The 20,624-nt window shown below is 39.8% G+C and overlaps 1 protein-coding gene and 1 long non-coding RNA gene across 4 annotated transcripts in view; one reads left to right on the top strand and one right to left on the bottom strand.

The window, feature by feature from the left end:
* Positions 1–20,624, bottom strand: part of LOC141265765 (chloride channel protein D-like) — a 345,172-nt gene that overhangs the window by 100,166 nt on the left and 224,382 nt on the right. The window contains exons 14-15 of the mRNA XM_073679279.1: positions 5,075–5,241; positions 2,564–2,740 (exon numbers count right to left, since the gene is read on the bottom strand). Coding sequence (XP_073535380.1) covers positions 2,564–2,740; positions 5,075–5,241 — 344 coding nt within the window. The remainder of the gene's footprint in view (positions 1–2,563; positions 2,741–5,074; positions 5,242–20,624) is intronic.
* Positions 9,290–17,877, top strand: LOC141264440 (uncharacterized). Of its 3 annotated transcripts, none has more exons than XR_012319945.1 (3): positions 9,290–9,412; positions 10,648–10,798; positions 17,210–17,877. It is a non-coding gene; the product is annotated as an uncharacterized lncRNA (long non-coding RNA). The 3 variants fall into 3 exon arrangements; XR_012319946.1 differs by lacking the exon at positions 17,210–17,877 and adding an exon at positions 14,956–15,053; XR_012319947.1 differs by lacking the exon at positions 17,210–17,877 and adding an exon at positions 11,075–11,211.

The following is a 20,624-nucleotide window of genomic DNA, read 5'->3' as shown; positions in this document are numbered from 1 at the left end:
ATCGGGGGTTGAAATTCCATCTGCACATCATGTCAGTGGAAAATCAGGAAACCTCCATACACACTAGAGGGTCAGCCGGTTGTATCTAAATTGGCGGGTTTGGACAACTATCATCTAACCTGCAGGCCTTAATTTAGGACATGTTCATGCACAAAAATAATCCGCGCGTAAATCCTGACAATCGTCTGACATTCTGCAGCTAATATAAGTGAAGTTCGACAAAATCTGTGCAGAATGATGAACATGCTGTCGATTTTAAAATTCAAGGCATATAAATTATTTGGACAGAACCTGAACTGAAAAGCCATGGATTAATCCCATTGAATTTCAGTTAGGCCTCCTTCACATGTCCTTGTGTCCAGTATGTGTGGTATCTGTTTTTTTTTCACAGATACCACACATAGCCATTATAACCTGTGGGGCTGCTCACATGTTGGTGTTTTTACATGGACCATGTGTCTGTGTAAACCACACAGAGACATGTCCGTTTTTTCCGGCAGCGTGGGTGACAAGGGCCAATACAAGACTATGGGTCCGTGGAAAACACGTACAGCACACGGATGGCATCAGTGTATAATTCATGTGCTGTATGTGTTTAACATTGCAAAGTATAGGAGAAGCTTTGAAATTTAATTATTTCTTTATCCATCCCGGAAACACACTGATGATAAAAACGGACACACGGATGACACACTGATGACACACTGATGACACACTGATGACACACTGATGACACACTGACGGTAAAAACGGACACATGGATGACACACTGATGGTAAAAACAAACACACGGATGACACATTGATGACGCACTGATGGTAAAAACAGATACATGGATGAAACACTGATGATAAAAACTGACACACTGATGACACACTGCGCCTCTCTATTCCTGTATGTACATCTAGTCTTTTTTAGCCAACTGGGCATGGTCTTCAAGAAGACTCCCATAAGGAAGGGTTGAGGACCATGCCTAAAAAGACTAGATTTATATTCAGGTAAAAGAGGGCCATATCTCAGGAATAGAATAGGGGCACAGAAATGAAAGAAAAACAATTGCAGATTTAGGAGGACAGTTGAATTTACATTGGGCAAAAGAAATACGCATTTATAGAAAGAGACAAGTCCTCTTTCAGTGCAGTGGCCCATTCAGACAAGTTACAGCCAAATATATAGTTAAAGCAAACAGCTAGTTCTTTAGCATTTTAGCAAGGTAAAGAATGGTGGCACTGGAGCAGTGGCGGAGTAGACGGTGACTACTGCTTTTTTCTGTATGTCATTACATATGCAACAGACATTTTAGCATTTCAGGAAACCTTAAAGCAATGATCCATCAAGAAGACATTAACACTACATAAGTATTATTTTTAAAACTTTCGTCTGTACAATGCAAGCAAGACTTTTCATGGTGGTAATCAACACCTTTGTTTTTTGCCTTTTTGCTGCCTGAGGTTGAATGTGAAATAACAATGTCACCCCTTAACCAAAACAAAGTTGGGAAAGCACAGGGGTGGACTGTAAGGCTGCGTGCCCACGATGCGGATTTAATCCGTTTCCGCGGTGGCATATCCACCACGGAAACGCATTAAATCACTTGGTAAGAGGTCTGGGATGTATCCCAATGATAATGCACATTTGCTGTGCACATACTGAGGAAATTTCCGCTGCGGATTATCATTGTGGAAAAATCCGCAGCACAACCATCGCGCCCATTGACTTGCATTGAACCGCATAACATCCGCATGTATACATGCGGATGTTATGCGGTTCAATGCGCGAATGGTACCCAGGTCTGGAGAAGAGGAGACTCTCCCCCAACCCGGGTACCATGGTAGCTGCAAGTTAAAAAAGAATTATAAAGTAAAAAAATTAAAAAAAATTATTCATACTCACATCTTCGGCGGCCCCCAGTCTCCTTCCGGCCGCGTCCTCTTTCCTCGGCGTCCTGCAGTGTACTTGCAGGACCTGCGGTGACATCATTTAGTCAGCTGATGGTGAGCCGACCGCTGACGTCAGAGGTCAGGTGATGGTCGCGTGACCATCAGCTGACTAAATGACGTCACCACAGGTCCTTCCAGTACACCGCGGGACGCCGAGGAGAGAGGACGCTGCCGGGAGGAGGCCGGGGGCCAACGTAGAGGTGAATATAAGGTATTTTATTTTTTGTTTACTTTTTAATTCTTTTTTTTACTTCAGATGCAGCATTTGAAGTAGAAATTTCCTATAAGTTGGTCACACAATATAAATCCAAAGACTTTCATTTAAAAATTGCATTTTGTGTTTACTTGTATTATCTTTGTCTAATATTTAAATTTGTTTTGTGTTCTGAAACATTTAAGTGTGACAAACATGCAAAAGAATAAGAAATCAGGAAGGGGACAAACACTTTTTCACACCACTGTGTATGCATATCAAATATTATAAAATAAAATTGTAAGCAAAGTTATGCTTTGCTTTTACTCACACTATATTATACAGGAGACCCAATATTTGTTTTCTCATTTTAATACATATTTAAGAATAACACTTTTATCATGCATTGAAGAAATCACTTTCAGCATACCTTGCAATTGTTCCTAAAAATACCTCATCCTGTCCTGCAGCAGGGGTGTAGACTACTGGGAAGCCATTGTGACTGGTGGTATTAAGCAACTCGGCCAACACAGAGATACTTTCTCGTAAGTGGACAATGGTACAAGGCTGCATGGCATCTTTAGCTGTGAAGAGTTCCAGGTCTACTCTAAAAGTATAAACCAAAAAGGTCATTGTTATAACAATAAATAGCTAACTATGAACAGCAAATATTTCTTTTACCAGTTAAAGAAGCACTCCCTTCAAAGTTTTTATCCTCTTCATATATTGCATCATATTATCTAGCACTGTGTACTTGCAATACTTACAATTGCTCATTTTGCCCTTCTGCCCAGCTAATTCTTCTATTTTCTCTGCTCTATGTATAAACAGGAAGTCTCTTGTCCCTGCAGAAATCATTCCCCTCTTCAACTCTTGATCCAGCTGCTCCACTTCTCCCCCCATACCAGAGACTTTTCCAGTGACTTATGACTCACACAGGAAAAATTGACCTCCTGTTTCTACATAAAGCTTAGAAGGATGCGGCTAGTCAGTTTTTAATCATGTGATGTCATAGCCCTAATGGAAAAGAGAAGAATTAGCTGAGTAGAAGGGCAAAATGATCAGTTGTAAGTACACAGTGCTATATAATGTGATGATTACACTATATTAAGAGGATAAAAACTTTGGTGGGAGTGCTTCTTTATAAGCACAAAAATTAACATTTTAACTCCAAAATCACCAAGTGATATAAATTTAACATGTTTGGTTCTGGGCTGTTTCCCCTGTAACTAGTGATCCTTTGGATGCTCTAGTTATAGTTGAAAACTAAATATAAAAAAACATTCCTCAAAGATCTTTGATGCTCATTTTGGAGACAAATCCTATAAGGCTGTGTGCCCACTATGCGTTTTTCAAGCGTTTTTGATACGGAATTTCCGCAGCAGAAACGCTTTAAAAACGCTTGGTAATCCGTGCCCCATGATCCCCAATGAAAATCTGCATCTTCTGTGCCCATGCTGTGGATTTTTCCGCAGTCGATTTTCCTTGCGGAAAAATCCGCAGCATGTCCATTATTTGTGCGTTTCTGCATGCGGATTTGAGATCCCAATGGACTTGAAAAACGCAAGTCAAATCCGCATGTAAAAACACGTCAAAAACGCATGTAAAATACGCAAGCGTTTTTGACTGCCAAGACCATGCAGAAACGCTGCAGAAATTTTCTGCTTCATTTCTGCATCGTGGGCCTAAAAATATATACACATATAAAACATTTGCAAAAAATGTACAACAAAAAAGTTATAAAAAGTAAAAAGTCCCCATCACAAAAAAGAATAAAATGTACATATAAAATACATAAAGACTATACATATAGTATTAGCTATCCACATGACCATATCCTAGAGAATTAATGCAACAGATTATTTAGGTAAAAAGTGAACAGTAAAAAAATATAAATTCAAATTTCCCCCATAAGACAAAGGCTCATACAGCCACTTCAGTGAAAAAAATAATAAAGTTATGGCTGCTAAAAAGAGGAGAGGAAAAAGCGAAAAATCATCCAGTCATTAAAGAAGCACGCAATTTTTTATTCCCTAAATCTGTCTGTAATTTAGTGTAAGTGTGTCAATATACTCATTGATCTCCATCTTTTCCAGCGCTGCTCCGGTCCCCTTCTGACTCATGTGACTGAAATCACACTGGGATTTGTGTGTGAGCCACAAGTCGGTTTTAGAATGTAAGTCTATGCAGTGTCAGAATGAGGTTCCATAGCCATTTTTCCTACCAGCATCTTTTGTAGCACCAGAATGGAAGACATTATTATTACTGTATGGGATCCACAATGGGGGAGATAATTACTGTATGGGGGCCACAATTGAGAACATTATTCCTGTGTTCGGCTTTAATAGTGGACAAGAATCATGAATACATTATATGACTCACTGCTCCTCTGCAGTATATTGAGCCTGTGCGGTGCTTGTGTCAGATCTTGTAACTATTTTTTGACTGCAGGAGAGTCTCAAAATAGCACATAATGGTTGACGTGGAGGAATGTGAGATAGGAAACTGTGTACAGTCATTTATCCAACTTGAGACTGTATACAAGTCTCAAGAAGGTTTTTGCTGGAGGAATAGGCAGACACTGAGGGTGATATTGAGAGGCTTATTTACAAGTATAGCTCTGCCTCTTGAAAAGTATAGCATAAAGGGCGAGCTGGCAGGAAGTACAGGATGTAAACAATAAAAGACAAGAAGCAAGGCTGCAAGGGGAGCTTCTGTCAATCAAGTTGGGAGGGAACATTTTGAAGTACCACACTTGGCTATTTACCTTGTGCAAGACCTGTATGGTAAATTGAGGTCCATTGTGATATGCATATAAACTGTTTATAATACTTTTCTCCTTTTCTTCCTTGATTAATCAGATCACCAGATTTAATAGAACTAATACAGCTTTGATCGTTCTCCACAAATACTATGAATAAGAACCACAGCAAACACTTACTTCTTTTTTCCATGGACAACATAGGGCTCAGCCTCTAAATGTGGGATACACTTAAGATGTAATAAAGAGCTGAAGAGAGAATGGTTGAAGTAATCTCCTACTGTTTTTCCAGTCAACACAGCCACCATTATCAACAGGATAGACTGCACATCATTTGTTAGTTCTACCTAGATGGAAGGAAACATAAAGCAGCATAACATTAAAAAAGCAATCGTACAGGATGTATTAATTTTTGCTTGTGAATTATCTTTTCTTATATATTATATGTGACTCGCCCCCTGGGCCATGGGGCACTCGGAACCGGACTTCAGGGCAATGCTGGGAGTAGTAGTGGCGACCCGGTTCCGTGGCTCAGGGTGGTCAGACCAGTGGTAGTCTGCTATGATGTGTTTTAGGTAATGTCCGACTACGCCACCCGTGGATTGCGGTCAGGGCTAACCGCTGCTGCAGTGCAGACCGCTGAGGCTGATGGTGTTCGCAGCTGAGGTAATGTTACTCCCCATGGGAAGAGTGCAGCCCCAGGGCAGTGTAGAGGATGGTGGGGGTGATGGTGCAGAGAGTCCCAGAGCCGTTAGTGCTGGAGGAGCAAGGAGTACACAGACAACGTACTGCAGTCCATTGTCTTTTACTCACAGTTCATATGCTCGGGGTCACTTCAGCGCCAGCAGTGACCACCCAAGCCGTGCCGTGTCCACCAGGTGAGGGACTCGGTCAACCCCCAGGCACTTCAGGAGTATGGTTCAGAGCTCCTTCCTATCCTTCCTTCGGCTCATGCCCCGCCAGTGACCAAGCTTTTGTCCAGCTCCCGTGGGTCTATGCGGGCAAACGTGGGCCCCGTTTCCCGCTACCCTATATGGTATGCCTTCCTAGCAAGGTTTAGCAAGGGGTCGCACCAAGTGATGGTCGCGACCTCCGGTTCTTGGCTGAAGATTATTAGCTTCCACCAAATTGGGATCCGGTACCCTCTTCTTGCCTGACCCGTCACCCGATTCACGTTGGTCCTTAGGGTCCCTTCCACCTTCTTGTTCCTGAGCCCTTCTGTTTCTTGGCCACTTCTTTCCCTTTCCTGTTCCTTCTCTTCTCCTCTGTTCCTTCTCCTCTCAGGCCCCGGCCTTTTCTCTAGGCCTGCCTCTGAGCAGAGCTCCTACAGAGCCTCTGCTCCCTGTCTTCTCTTCTCTCTGTACTTTGCTAACTGAACTCACCCAGAACTAAGATGGTGCCCACCTTATATACCTCCCTCTAGAACATGAGCCCAGGTGACCAGCAACCAATGGGCTCCTACCTATGCTCAGGAACCGTCCCCTCCTGCTCCTACATCACCGGGTTTTCCTCCCCCCTCCCCACTCCAGCCAGGGACAGGTTCTGTCGTGCCTGCATTACTGTCTAATGGGAGCACCGCTGAGCTGTCCCCCGGAAATGGGGTGTGTGTGATGCATGCAGCTACCTGAGCCCTGGCCCATACTCCATCCTTACCCGGGAGTGGAATATCACACCTCTGGCAGAGGTGCAATACCTCTGTAGCAACCAAGCCCTCGGGGCGCTACATATGCTGCTTGCAAGAGTCTGCAGGAACATTTTTACATCACTCTAGAATCCACTAATGTAATAAGTATGTGAGACACCTGTCAATGTCTAATTGTCCAAAATCAAGAAGTTAGTGGGACTGGATTGTGGACTTTTGGTCTTTCATTCTCAAATTACAAGTATGCATGATTACATCCTCCACTTTCTTTTCATGTTTGTGTCAATTTGCACAAGTGCCCACCATTGTCAAGTCCCATCTGCTTCCTGTTGGGTAGTGAGACATTTGCACAGAATGTCAAAAAGAAAAGACATATCCAAAAGCAGGAATAGTTGCACCCAAAACCAACAAGTTAAAGGGTAACTGTGCTTTCAAGCAACTTTTCAGAATAAGATGTCCTGTATGGATACATGCAGAATAACACCATTTCTGGCCAATATGTGGCTTATATCCTGTATTTTCAACTTTTTCCCCTCTCCATGCTCTATATGTAACTTGAAATCTGCTGTTTGCTAGGGGGTGGTAAGCTGCAGTGATTTATCCCATAGATAGCACAGTACAGAGAGGGGAATTCCTGCTCTTCACCCACTTTTTAGCTCAGAGTCAAGATGCAGATGCAAAGAGGACATTATCAAGCAGAGCTGAGCTGTCTTGATCCGAATCAAGCTCTAATGTGAGGTAAAACACTTGTTGCAGAGCTCTGTACAATGTTTTTATGTCTCTCTCTCTCCCTGTATCCTTCCTTGCTCCTCCCTCCTCTTTCCTCCTCCCCTCTCCATAGAGGATAATGGACCATATCACAAGACACCTGCAGTCCATCTCCTCAGAGCAAGACGGGCTTAAGTTGGTTTATTTTTACAGTGGATGACAAGTTCATCAAGCAAGGAGAAGGGGATGAAGTGTTTGATAAGTGGGAAAAGAAGCTTATTTTTCTAGAAAGATACATTACAAAGTATCTTATAATTGCCCATACTATTGATGTATGCAAAATGTGTTAAAAGAACAGTTCCTTTTTAAATGTAGTACTGTGATTTCAGTTAGGAAGAAGGGCCTTGCAGGGTAGTACCCAGATATTTAATATTACAATGTCTGTAAAAAACAGCAGACATTACAAACTGGGGAAAAAGCACCTAAGATATAGGTCAGATACCCATACCACTTTAAATATACACTGAATAAGATAGATCCTATGTTTTTTTTTATTAGCACTGGTTTCCCACTTTAAATAAATCTTATCTCTAGATTAGTCCAACTGCATGGTTTTCATTCAGGTCCATAGTTTTAGATATTCTCCTTTTATCTTTCATCAAATTTAGAAAAAATGTACATCCATGTGCAAGTTTTGGCTTTTTGAGCCTGAAATTCTTTAATCCTTCAATCGAGGAATTCCTCTGTGTTAAAAAATACACATTTAACTATATTGAGATGTTCAACAGTATGTTTGGAATCTGATCAAAGATGTAAGAAAACGATTGAAGGTTAGAGTAGAATATCTACCTAAAAAAAAATGCATCTTCCTTTTTTTGTTACAAATTTTGCTAAAATGAGCTGATAAAATGTAATTTTACAAGAAGTCATAGATAATAACAATCTATCATTTCTCAGTATTGGAAAAGCATTTGACAGATAAGAGAGCAGGTACAGAAAGATGGAGACTCATGCCAGCTTCCTGTAATCCATCTTGGTATCTCTGCTGCTAGAAGCAGATTACATTTGACAACAGGCAGGAACAGCAAGTTAGAAGGGAGATACCTGTTGGTCGACATTTTGGAGGGATATTCTAGGGGTAAGACAACATAATTTTTAAATAAAGTAATTTCCAGATTGTCTACTTATCACATTACCTATCAAATCAGATCAAGTCGCCTGAAAGTACATTGACCACTAAATCTCCCAATGGTCTACATCAGGGGTGGGAAATTAATTTTTACGAGGGGCCATATTAGAGACTGTAACTGTTGTGGAGGGCTGAACCATTAGGTTGAAATAAATTCTGCTCAATATTAATATTGACATATTAATTATAATTATTTTATATTAATATTAAATGTAATATTTAATATTGAGCAGAATTAAGTATGCTGACATCCCCCTATATACCGCATGAGCTTGCATACAGCCCCCTATATGCTGTTTAAGCCAACACACAGCCACTATATCGTAATAATCCACACACAGCCCCTGAGATACAGTATGAGCTCCCACATAGTCCCTCTATATACAGTATGAGCCCCCACATAGCCCCCTACATACAGTATGAACCCCCACATAGCCTCCTATATACAGTATGAGCCCCACATAGCCTCCTATATACAGTATGAACCCCCACATAGCCTCCTATATACAGTATGAGCCCCCACATAGCCCCCTATATACAATATGAACCCCCACATAGCCTCCTATATACAGTATGAACCCCCACATAGTCTCCTATACAGAGTATGAGCCCGCACACAGCCCCCTATGTACAGTATGAGCACCCACCTATATGCAGTATGTGTTCTGTCCTGACAGTAAATTGGTTTTCTGAAAGTCATATTTTGTGTTTATTACAAGTTCAATAGTCATACTTTCTATGTAATTTGAATCCTGTCTATTATTATATTGTTTGGTAACAGCACCATCTGCTGGTGATTTAATGTATGCATTCTAGTTTCAGTTTGCAATGTATTGTGGGAGGTTCCTGTTGCATTAAGGTCTTGTTATGACACTGTGAAAGAAGCAGCAGCCATTTCCTGTGTTTTCCTAAAGAGAAACGACATCCCTTGTTGTTGTGTCTTGTGTTCCTTGCAAACAGCCTGCTCTAAGCATAGTTGGTAAGCCATCATCTATGTGTTTTAATGCAGTGTTGCTGCAAGTATTTTGATGTATTAGATAGGTAATAATCTATATACAATATAAATCCTCACATAGCTCCTTAACTACAGTATGAGTTCCCACAAACCCTCCTATATACATTATCAGCACCCACATAGACCGCTATATACAATATGAGCCCCTGCATAGCCTCTGAAATACAGTATGCACCCCCACATAACCCCCTATGTACAGTTTGAGCCCCTACGTAGCCCCTATATATATTGTGAGCCTCCACAGCCTCCGAAATACAGAATGAGCCCCACACATCCCCCTAAATACAGTGTGAACCCCCATAAAGCTTCTCTTTATTCAGTGTGAGCCCCCATATAGCCTCTTATATGCAGTATGAGCCCCCACATAGCCTCAGCACACATGCTGCAGTTTGCCCAGCTCTGATCTACATTCATTGTTCCACAATCCTCTTTAGCTTTTAATAACAAAATTCACTGACTGCACCTTAAAGCTCCGGCATAAGTGTTTTGCCTTCCACCCTGACAGGTACATCTGTGGTTAACAGGTTGTTTTTTTAAGTTTAGGAAGGTCTAAAAATTGTATCATAATAAATATACAGATAAATAACAATGGAAGTTTATTATTAGGATTGACCATAAGTGAAGCATGGCTACAGGGAGAAAATGAATCGATATCCTCCCAGTAACCACTCGCTTCCAATCATAGGGACAGTGCAAAAAGCGGTTAAAGTCACTGCACTTAATACTGTGAGAGCGGCTGTAATCACTCCTCAAAACTTTGATTGAGAGCCTGCTCTGCACACAAGTTCTGCAAAACTGGTTGTTAAAGTGCCAGGGAATAATTACAGCCGTGATTGTAACAGCTCCTTGCACCACCCCAGTGACTAGAAGCAAGCAGCTACAGGGAGGATACACAGTAAGTTCCCTGTACCATTTCCAGTAATGCAGGCAGGATGTTACCGTTATTTACCTGCTGATTAACCCTATAAATAGCACTTTTGGACATGACACGTGTCATATAAGTGCTATTTGCTCCACTACACCATGCCATCTTGAACTATAAACCCCTAGGATATCTTTTTTGGGTGCTTCACCATAGTTTAAAAAAAAGGTCAATTTTTCAAATTTTTATTTTCTTCCACGTCACTGTCTTGAGATACAGCCCAGCAAGAAATTCAGGAAAACCCTAAAGCTTCGATTTCTATTTATGTTTCTTAAAGGTTCGGCTCATTTACTTCAATAATACTTTTGTAAACTACAATGGTGAAGAATGTATTTTTTTGCCATTTTCTGTTGGGAAAGCGAAATGGGGATTTGATCCAAACATTTACTGCAAATTTTATGAAACAGAAACATCTGCCCTCTTTCACAGTAAGTGCTTTTTTGGCTTTGCTTTGCCGAGGAAAAAACTGATGTGAATCAGCTTTGCACTGACCAGACGCACACGTAAAGAGTTGTAGTTAACATTTAACCTAAGCGTGGCTTTGGATGAAGTGTGAAAGCATTCATCTCATTGGGGTAAATAGTATTAGCTGCTGCCACACACAGTGCACAGCTTCTCTTGGTCTATGAATTTTTTATACAGACAAGTAAAGCTCCTCTATCTTTTCTATGATGTTTATGGCATTTTTCTGATCTTTATTTCAGAAATAAAATGAGCATGGCAGCTACTTATGGCCTGAAATATAAAATCTGCACATGCACAGCCGCCTGTCCTATGAGCATACATAAAGTACACACTGACAATATTCTTGTGACTCGTTTCAAACAGGGATATAAAACTAAAGGCAAAAATAAATAAGTGTTCACTTGTATGTTTGATTTGATTTCCATATGTTACGATAATAAAAAGGATATCTAAGCTTGCCCTGTTAAAAAAAATTATCTGAAGGTGCGCATGCTCAGCCTCTGGTCCATTCATTGTTTATTGTGCTGCCAGAGAAAGCGGAGTACAACAATCTTCTGTTTTCAGCAGTTCCACGGAGAATTAATGGAGCAGAGACCGAGCATGTGCACCAACACTCTATTCTAATCAGGGCTCAATAGAGACTCGTTCTCAGGGTTCTGGAGCCCCATTTTTGGATTCCCTGGAGGCAAGGTTGCCAACCTGATTATTTATTTGTTTCCAGATAATTTATAAAAATAAAATTAAGGCCAGCAAACATTTTTTATGGATACATTGTAAAACCATAATAAATGATGATGATTTTAAGTCATATACAGTCAAGGCAGAAAGTGTTGGCATCCTTGAAATTGTTCTAGAAAATGAAGTATTTCTCCCAGAAAAGTATTGCAATTACATGTTTTGTTATACATGTTTATTTCCTTTGTGTGTATTGAAACAGCACAAAAAAACTGAGGGAAAAAAGGAAAATTGGACAGAATTTCACACAAAACCCCAAAAATGGGATGGACAAAATTGTTGGCACCCTCAATTTAATATTTGGTTGCACGCCCTTTGGAATAAATAACTGCAATCAATCATTTCCTATAACCATCAGCAAGCTTCTTTCACTTCTCATCTGGAATTTTGGACCACTCTTCTTTTGCAAACTGTTCCAGGTCTCGTATATTTGAAGGGTGTCTTCTCCCAACAGCAATTTTAAGATCTCTCCACAGGTGTTCAATGGGATTTAGATCCAGACTCATTGCTCAAAACAACACCTAAACATGAACCTCCACTATATTTTACTGCAGGTACTGTGTTCTTTTCTTTGTATGCTTCATTCCGTTTTCAGTAAACAGTAAAATTATGTGATTTACCAAAAAGCTCTATCTTGGTCTTCTCTGTCCACAATACACTTTCCCAGAAGGATTTTGGCTTACTCACGTACATTTTGGCAAACTGCAGTCTAGCTGTTTTACGCCTCTGTGTCAGCAGTGGGGTCCTCTTGGGTCTCCTGCTATAGCATTTAATTTCATTCAAATGTCGACGGATAGTCGACGGATAGTCCACGCTGACACTGATACACCCTGAGCCTGCAGGACAACTTGAATTTATTTGTAACTTGATTAGGGCTGCTTATCTACCATCCGGACTATCCTGCATTGCAACCTTTCATCAATTTTTCTCTGCCGTTCACGTCCAGGGAGAGTAGCTACAGGGCCATGCGTTGTAAACTTCTTTATTATGTTGTGCACCGTTGAGAAAGGAACAAGATCTCTGAAGATGCACTTGTAATCTTGAGATTGTTGATAGTTTTCAACAATTTTGGTCCTCAAATCTTCAGACAGTTCTCTTCTCTTTATGTTCTCCATGCTTAGTGTGGCACACACAGACACACAATGCAAAGATTCAGCCAACTTCTCACCATTTTATCTGGTTTCAGGTGTGATTTTCATATTGCCCACACCTGTTACTTGCCACGGGTGAGTTTGAACGAGCATTGCATGCTTGAAACAAAGTTGTTTGCCCACAATATTGGAAAGGTGCCAACAATTTTGCCAGGCCCATTTTGGGGGTTTTATGTGAAATGATGTCCAATTTGCCTGTTTTTTTTTGTTTTTTTCTGTTGTTCCAATTCACACAAAGGAAACAAAACATGTGTAATTGCAATAATTTTCTGGGAGAAATACTTCATTTTCTGGAACAATTTCAAGGGTGCCAACACTTTCTGCCTACAGTCCAGAATTCTGAGATGAAGACCTTAGCTGTATTAACAGTGAACTATAAAATTCGAACAATTATGTTGCAGTCAGACAGCCGTATTACTTGTGCGAGGATCACATCGCAATCCTAGGACTGGCCGTCGTTTTACCTGACCTGAGTGTGACAGCATGTATTTCGATGGAACGGTCACACTCAGGTCAGGAGAGCTGATGGCCAGTCCAAGGATTGCAATGCGATCCTCGCAGGAGTATTATGGCCATCTATCTGCACACTTACAGTCATAATAATCTGTATAACTTTCTCCAGCTTCAAGAAATATAACGAACATGTCCATTTTTTATTATTGACAAGATAAAACTATTTACTTTTACAAACTCTCCAGAAATGTATGGTTAATTGGCAACTCTGACTGGGTCCCAGCAGTTGGACGTACAGTGATCAGCAAGGTATCCTCCATCTATAGATAGGGGATAACTTTCGACTTTGGAAAAACCCCTTTCAGAATAAAATTGAAATTCAATAATAAAAGTAGCAACTACTTGATGGGAGAACTACAGCTACTTGTCTCATACAGTCGGGGCCAGTAGACCTCACAGTAGGTGGCTACTAGATTCCATTGGTTGGCCACATGGCTGTTCTCCTCCAAGCTTCTACTCATATGTACGAAAGCTACATCCTTCTTTTAACAAAATGCTGATTGCCAAATCATACAGAGCGTTTGCATATAGCAATCAGTACTATTAGCTGATGTGGTACACACAATCACAACCTTTTGCCAGGTAATATTATGAAACTGGAGTATCCTCCCAAAAAAACAACTTTTAGCAGTGTCCTCAGCATATCAAATGTACATGATCATGTTTCCCTACATTTCAAGTTCTAACAAAAATGGAAATGATTATATCAATCCTGAATTGATGTTTCTTTTAGATATAGGGGTGGCTACTGATTTTTATTCACCTTGTATATATTTCACTTACTATATTACATTTCAGTGATGCAGGGAGGTATGAGAAATATGTCTGGATTACATAGTTTATCAATAGTGCCAGAAATAGAAAGGCATTGACAACTCCGACAAGAGTTTGAAAGTCAGAGATGCGAAAGCTTGGTACTTATACATGCAAGAGTTGAACAGTATCTGAATTTTATAGTGACAATTTACTATGCAGATATACATTAACCACATATTTGTGGCCACTATAAATGTAAAAACTACCATCTAAGAGGCTGAAAGTCATATAAACTGCCGTATGAATGAAAAAAGCTCTATAGCATCTGTTAGATGAATTAAATTAACGGCTTCTTCTTTTGGGGGAGGTTTAGGGGAATTAATCAAAGACGTTCTCCAGCTTTACTTCTTAGCTAAAGACAGCTTGATTTAACAACATAAATATTCTTTTACATTCAGCTGGGTAAATGCCAGTGCAAAATCAGCTCCATAAAAAAGTAATATTGTGGGTTTTCAAAATGCCAAAAAGTCGTTGCTTCAGTAAATCTCCCTCGATGGTGTTTTGTACAGTTTCATTTAGAACCCTGAAAGAAAGAAAGTTCTCAACTTTTCTCTTGGATCAAGCAGGCTGGGATCAGTACATGGAGAGGCAATATTTCAGGACTAAATTGGAAAGTGGGAAAATAAATTATGGCTTTGTGTGAGGGTTGTTTCAATATGAAAGCTTAAGCAATCAAGAAGACCCTTTGTTTAAAAGTTCTCCAGAAAATACCCCTTGCTGGATCAATGAGAACGTGCGGTGAGGTCCATCAGATATAACTGACAAATCAAGATAGGACAAGAATTCTAAAGATATAGAAAAAGCATGTAAAAAATATTGAGAACTTGTATTGTCATAGTATCAACCAAGAGAGATGTTGTTGAACGATATATGCAGCAAAACTGAAACCCCCTCCACTTTTTCAGACCCAACCCCACATGTTGTACCAAGGAATCCAGGTCAATGGTCTGTGAGAAACTCCACTGGTCAGCAGAATGAAGAGGCAGTGCCATTCATATACAGTACAGACCAAAAGTTTGGACACACCTTCTCATTTAAAGATTTTTCTGTATTTTCATGACTTTGAAAATTGTACATTCACACTGAAGGCATCAAAACTATGAATTAACACATGTGGAATTATATACTTAACAAAAAAGTGTGAAACAACTGAAAATATGTGTTATATTCTTGGTTCTTCAAAGTAGCCACCTTTTGCTTTGATGACTGCTTTGCACACTCTTGGCATTTTCTTGATGAGCTTCAAGAGGTAGTCACCGGAAATGGTTTTCACTTCACAGGTGTGCCTTGTCAGGTTTAATAAGTGGGATTTCTTGCCTTATAAATGGGGTTGGGACCATCAGTTGTGTTGTGCAGAAGTCTGGTGGATGCACAGCTGATAGTCCTACTGAATAGACTGTTAGAATTTGTATTATGGCAAGAAAAAAGCAGCTAAGTAAAGAAAAACGAGTGGCCATCATTACTTTAAGAAATGAAGGTCAGTCAGTCCGAAAAATTGGGCAAACTTTGAAAGTGTCCCCAAGTGCAGTTGCAAAAACCATCAAGAGCTACAAAGAAACTGGCTCACATGAGGACAGCCCCAGGAAAGGAAGACCAAGAGTCACCTCTGCTTCTGAGGATAAGTTTATCCATGTCACCAGCCTCAGAAATCGCATGTTAACAGCAGCTCAGATTAGAGACCAGGTCAATGTCACACAGAGTTCTAGCAGCAGACACATCTCTTCAACAACTGTTAAGAGGAGACTTTGTGCAGCAGGCCTTCATGGTAAAATAGCAGCTAGGAAACCACTGCTAAGGACAGGCAACAAGCAGAAGAGACTTGTTTGGGCTAAAGAACACAAGGAATGGACATTAGACCAGTGGAAATCTGTGCTTTGGTCTGATGAGTCCAAATTTGAGATCTTTGGTTTCAACCACCATGACTTTGTGCGACGCAGAAAAGGTGAATGGATGGACTCTACATGCCTGGTTTCCACCGTGAAGCATGGAGGAGCAGGTGTGATGGTGTGGGGGTGCTTTGCTGGTGACACTGTTGGGGATTTATTCAAAATTGAAGGCATACTGAACCAGCATGGCTACCACAGCATCTTGCAGCGGCATGCTATTCCATCCGGTTTGCATTTAGTTGGACCATCATTTATTTTTAAACAGGACAATGACCCCAAACACACCTCCAGGCTGTGTAAGGGCTATTTGACCAAGAGGGAGAGTGATGGGGTGCTACGCCAGATGACCTGGCCTCCACAGTCACCAGACCTGAACCCAATTGAGATGGTTTGGGGTGAGCTGGACCTCAGAGTGAAGGCAAAAGGGCCAACAAGTGCTAAGCATCTCTGGGAACTCCTTCAAGATTGTTGGAAGACCATTTCCGGTGACTACCTCTTGAAGCTCATCAAGAGAATGCCAAGAGTGTGCAAAGCAGTCATCAAAGCAAAAGGTGGCTACTTTGAAGAGCCTAGATTATAAGTCATATTTTCAGTTGTTTCACATTTTTTTGTTAACTATATAATTCCACATGTGGTAATTCATAGTTTTGATGCCTTCAGTGTGAATGTACAATTTTCATAGTCATGAAAATACAGAAAAATCTTTAAATGAGAAGGTGTGTCCAAACTTTTGGTCTGTACTGTATGTATAGTGCCTTTTACACCAAGGAAATCTTACATCTCCAAAGATCCCAGAGTTACTGTTGGCGGGATTCTCAAACTTCATTGGAATCGTTCTACACATGCACCTCTCTAGATCTCTCCAAGAACTGTTCTTTAGTGCTTCCCCATCAAGGAAGCACTGAGTAGGAGGTTAGATGCTGCAGATAAAACTGTTGAAATATTATACCAAGAGTATAAGGACTCATGCCGATTGGTTTTGAAAAAAAAAATAGTTTTTTCCATTGGTGTGCTGTATAAGATTTTCATCCATTTTTTGTCCATTTGTCCATTTCTACCATCAGTGTGGCATTATTTTTATTGTACTCAAAAGTAAAAAGTCACGCTTCCCCTACCCATTAAACAGTAAAAAAGGAAGCGCACATGGGTAAAATACAAATGGTATCTGTGTGCTGTTTGTTTTTTTTCAAGGACCCATTTAACTTGCAGTAATAAGTTTAACTCATCATTCTCATCAAAAACAGTTTGTCTCCATTTTTACTTTTATTTGCAGATACAACAGGCCCATAGACTATAATGGGTACATGTTCTAGTCGTGAAAAAAACATGTACAAGGAAAATGGAGGTCTGAATAACGCCTAAGGTTTTCTTCACACACAGGTTTTCCTGTGGATTTTTTTTGCTTTGTAAATAACTTAATATTTATGCATTTTAAAAGCATTAGTGCACTGCTTTATTTTATACCCCCATACATTTTTTATGCTTTGTTTTTGAGAAACCTAAGCTAAATAAAAAAGCCAAAAGTGTGAAAAAAGTCACAAAAATAGCACTGTTGGGCTATGTGTCCATGATGCAGAAATGCTCCGGATTTTTCCTGAGCGTTTCTGCATCTCCCTGGCAGAAAAAACACATGCGGATTGTACATGCGTTTTTCCTGCCAGGAATAAGCGGAATAAAAAATAAAAATAAATAAAAAAACATAAATAAAAAAATTGTTCAAGTTTCATCCAGAAAAGTGGGACGATTCTTTTCTTACTTGTCAACCGTATACAAACCGTTTTTTTACAGCAGCGGCTATTAATCAGTTACAGCAGCATTTACAATTTCCTATGTTACAGAATTGCAATGTATCTATAAAAATCAGTTGCTAGACTGTGGCATCCGATTTTTTTTTACGCATCCATATACTTGAATGGCCGAGTCCCATCCAATTTAGGCTAAGTGCCCACGAAGCAGAAATGCTGCATATTTTTTCCGCTTCTCCCTGGCAGGAAAAACGTATGCGGATTTTACATGCGTTTTTCCTGCCAGGTAGAAGCGTTTGTCAAGCGTTTTTGCATGCATTTCCCCATGCGGGTTGTCAAGCGCTTTCCAAGCGATTTTAGCATCACTTGGAAAGTGCTTGACAACTTGGTCACACTATATAAATCCATGCAAACGGCATGGATTTATATAGTATGACCAAGTTGTCAAGCACTTTACCCACAATTTTGGAACGGCGCACTGCCAACAATTTTGTCCAGTCCATTTTTGGAGCTTTGTGTGAAATTATGTCCAATTTGCTTTTTTTCCTGTTTTTTGTGTTGTTCCAAAACACACAAACAAAATAAACATGTGTATAACAAAACGTGTATTTGCAATAATTTTTTGGGAGAAATACTTTGTTTTCTGGAACAATTTCAAGGGTGCCAACACTTTCGGCCATGACTGTATATATACACATATATAACTAGATTTATATACAGACTTATATATGTAAACGTACCCAATATACATTACTATGTACTTACCTGTAACTTCTATGCCTATCTATGCCTCACTTTCAGAGCTGGCTAGCTATATATAGATATAGATATCTATATATTATTTTTTATTATTATTTATTACATTTTTTCCCTCTGTGGATTATATCTGTATTACCTTCAGTCTGCTACATTGACATACTTCATTCTGATGTCATTATGTACATGTATTTTTGTGATTACCTATGCAGCATGCCTCCTTTTTTCTTTTTGTTTTTGTGTCCCCCCACAGTTTTCATATTTGTATATTAATAAAAATATTTAATTTTATACTTACACAATGCCTCACTGACTTTATATCTTTTTTTTGTTTGTTTTGTTTGTATTTACACTCACCGATTATTCTCTTGGCTATAATGATTCAGGCATATGCCCATATTTATAGTACTATCTCTCATCTCTCTCTATACCTACCCTCCTATGTTTTTGTGCATATTGGTACCTTTCAACCCGTTTAGGTCAGGGATAAAGTTGTGGAGAAGAGTAGAGAAAAATTAGGTTCTAAAAAAAATAACCCAAGAGCTGAACATCTCATGGAGCACTGTTTAATTCATCATCCAAAAATGGAAGGAGTATGGCACAACTGTAAACCTACCAAGACATGTCAACCACCTAAACTGACAATCCAAGCAAGGAGAGCACTAATTAAAGAAGCAGCCAAGAGGCCCATGGACATGCTGGAGATTCACGGCTCAGGTGGGAGAACCTGTCCACAGGACAACTATTAGTCCACAAATCTGGAAGAGTAGCAAGAAGAAAGCCATTTTTGAAAGCAAGCCATAAAAATTCCAGTTTTCAGTTTGCAAAAAGGCATGTAGGGGACACTGCCAGCATGTGGAAGAATGTGGTCTGGTCAGATGAGACCACAGTAGAACTTTTTGAGCTAAATACAAAAGACAATATTTGGCAGAAAACTAACACTGAACATCACCCTGAAAACACCATCCCCACCGTCAAACATGGTGGTGGCAGCATCATGCTGTGGGGATGCTTTTCTTCAGCAGGGACAGCTGGTTAGAGTTGATGGGAAGAGGGATGGAGCTAGATACAGGGCAATCAAGGAGGAAAATCTATTAGAGGCTTCAAACATACTGCCAGAGCTACAATGGAATGGTTTAGATCAAATCATATTCATGTGTTTGGTCCAGTCACAGTCCAGACCTAAATCCCATTGAGAATCTGTGGCAAGACTTGAAAATTGCTGTTAACAGACGCTCTCCAACCAATCTGACTAAGCTAGAGCTAGTTTGCAAAGAAGAATAGGCATACATTTCAGCCTTTAGATGTGCAAAGCTGGTAGTCACATAATGTACATAAAAAAGACTTGCAGCAGTAATTGCAGTGAAAGCTGGTGCTACAAAAGTATTGACTAGTAGGGGCTGAATACAAATGCAACATTTTTATATATATATATTTAAAAATATATAGAAAACCATGTATCGTTTCCTTAACAATTCACAAATACTTGCTAATTTGTGTTGGCATCACATAAAATCCAAATAAAAAACATTTAAGTTTGTAGGTCTAATGAGTAAAAATGTGGAAAAGTTCACAGGGTATGAATAATTTTTCAAGGCACTGTAAGTATACACACACAAATCAGTCCTAACAAAAGTTAATGGATGATGAGGGAACAACTCAATATCTCCCAGTGGTCAGACTCCCACCAATTGGACTTATATTGTGCAACAAATTGATTTATATTATTGTCTGTGATGAGAAAAACTTTTAAACATATTTAGCTCATTGATGTCCCACGAAGGTGAGTCTGATACAGAAAGTCTAACTTTAGAAATACATATCACTGTGACAAGCAAGGTCCAGAAATATGATAAAAAGATCACTTTTCCAACCAGCTTGTCACCTGCTACTGAAATCATACTGCCAAATAGGATCTCCCTATGAAATCACAGAGCCACCCTGATAATTGAATGTACGTTATTATTTAGGATGGGAGGACACAAACATACAATAGATACAATAAAGGGAATCTGTCAGCAGGATTTTACTTCCCAAACTATATATATGTTCATGTGGCTTTTTCAAGGACAAGTTCAACAATACCATTACATGCCCAGTCCATTTCTCTATTACTGAGAAATCAGCATTGGAATTTATATACAAATGAGGCTGAGGATCCGAAGCCTCTGTCACTCCAGCTCTATC

The sequence above is a fragment of the Phyllobates terribilis genome, unplaced genomic scaffold, assembly GCF_046119375.1.
Source record: "Phyllobates terribilis strain yellow unplaced genomic scaffold, ASM4611937v1 Scaffold_4__5_contigs__length_816908805, whole genome shotgun sequence".
Lineage (NCBI taxonomy): Eukaryota > Metazoa > Chordata > Amphibia > Anura > Dendrobatidae > Phyllobates > Phyllobates terribilis.
The sequence above is the reverse complement of the archived record's forward strand: the minus strand, read 5'-3'. Positions and strand labels throughout refer to the sequence as shown.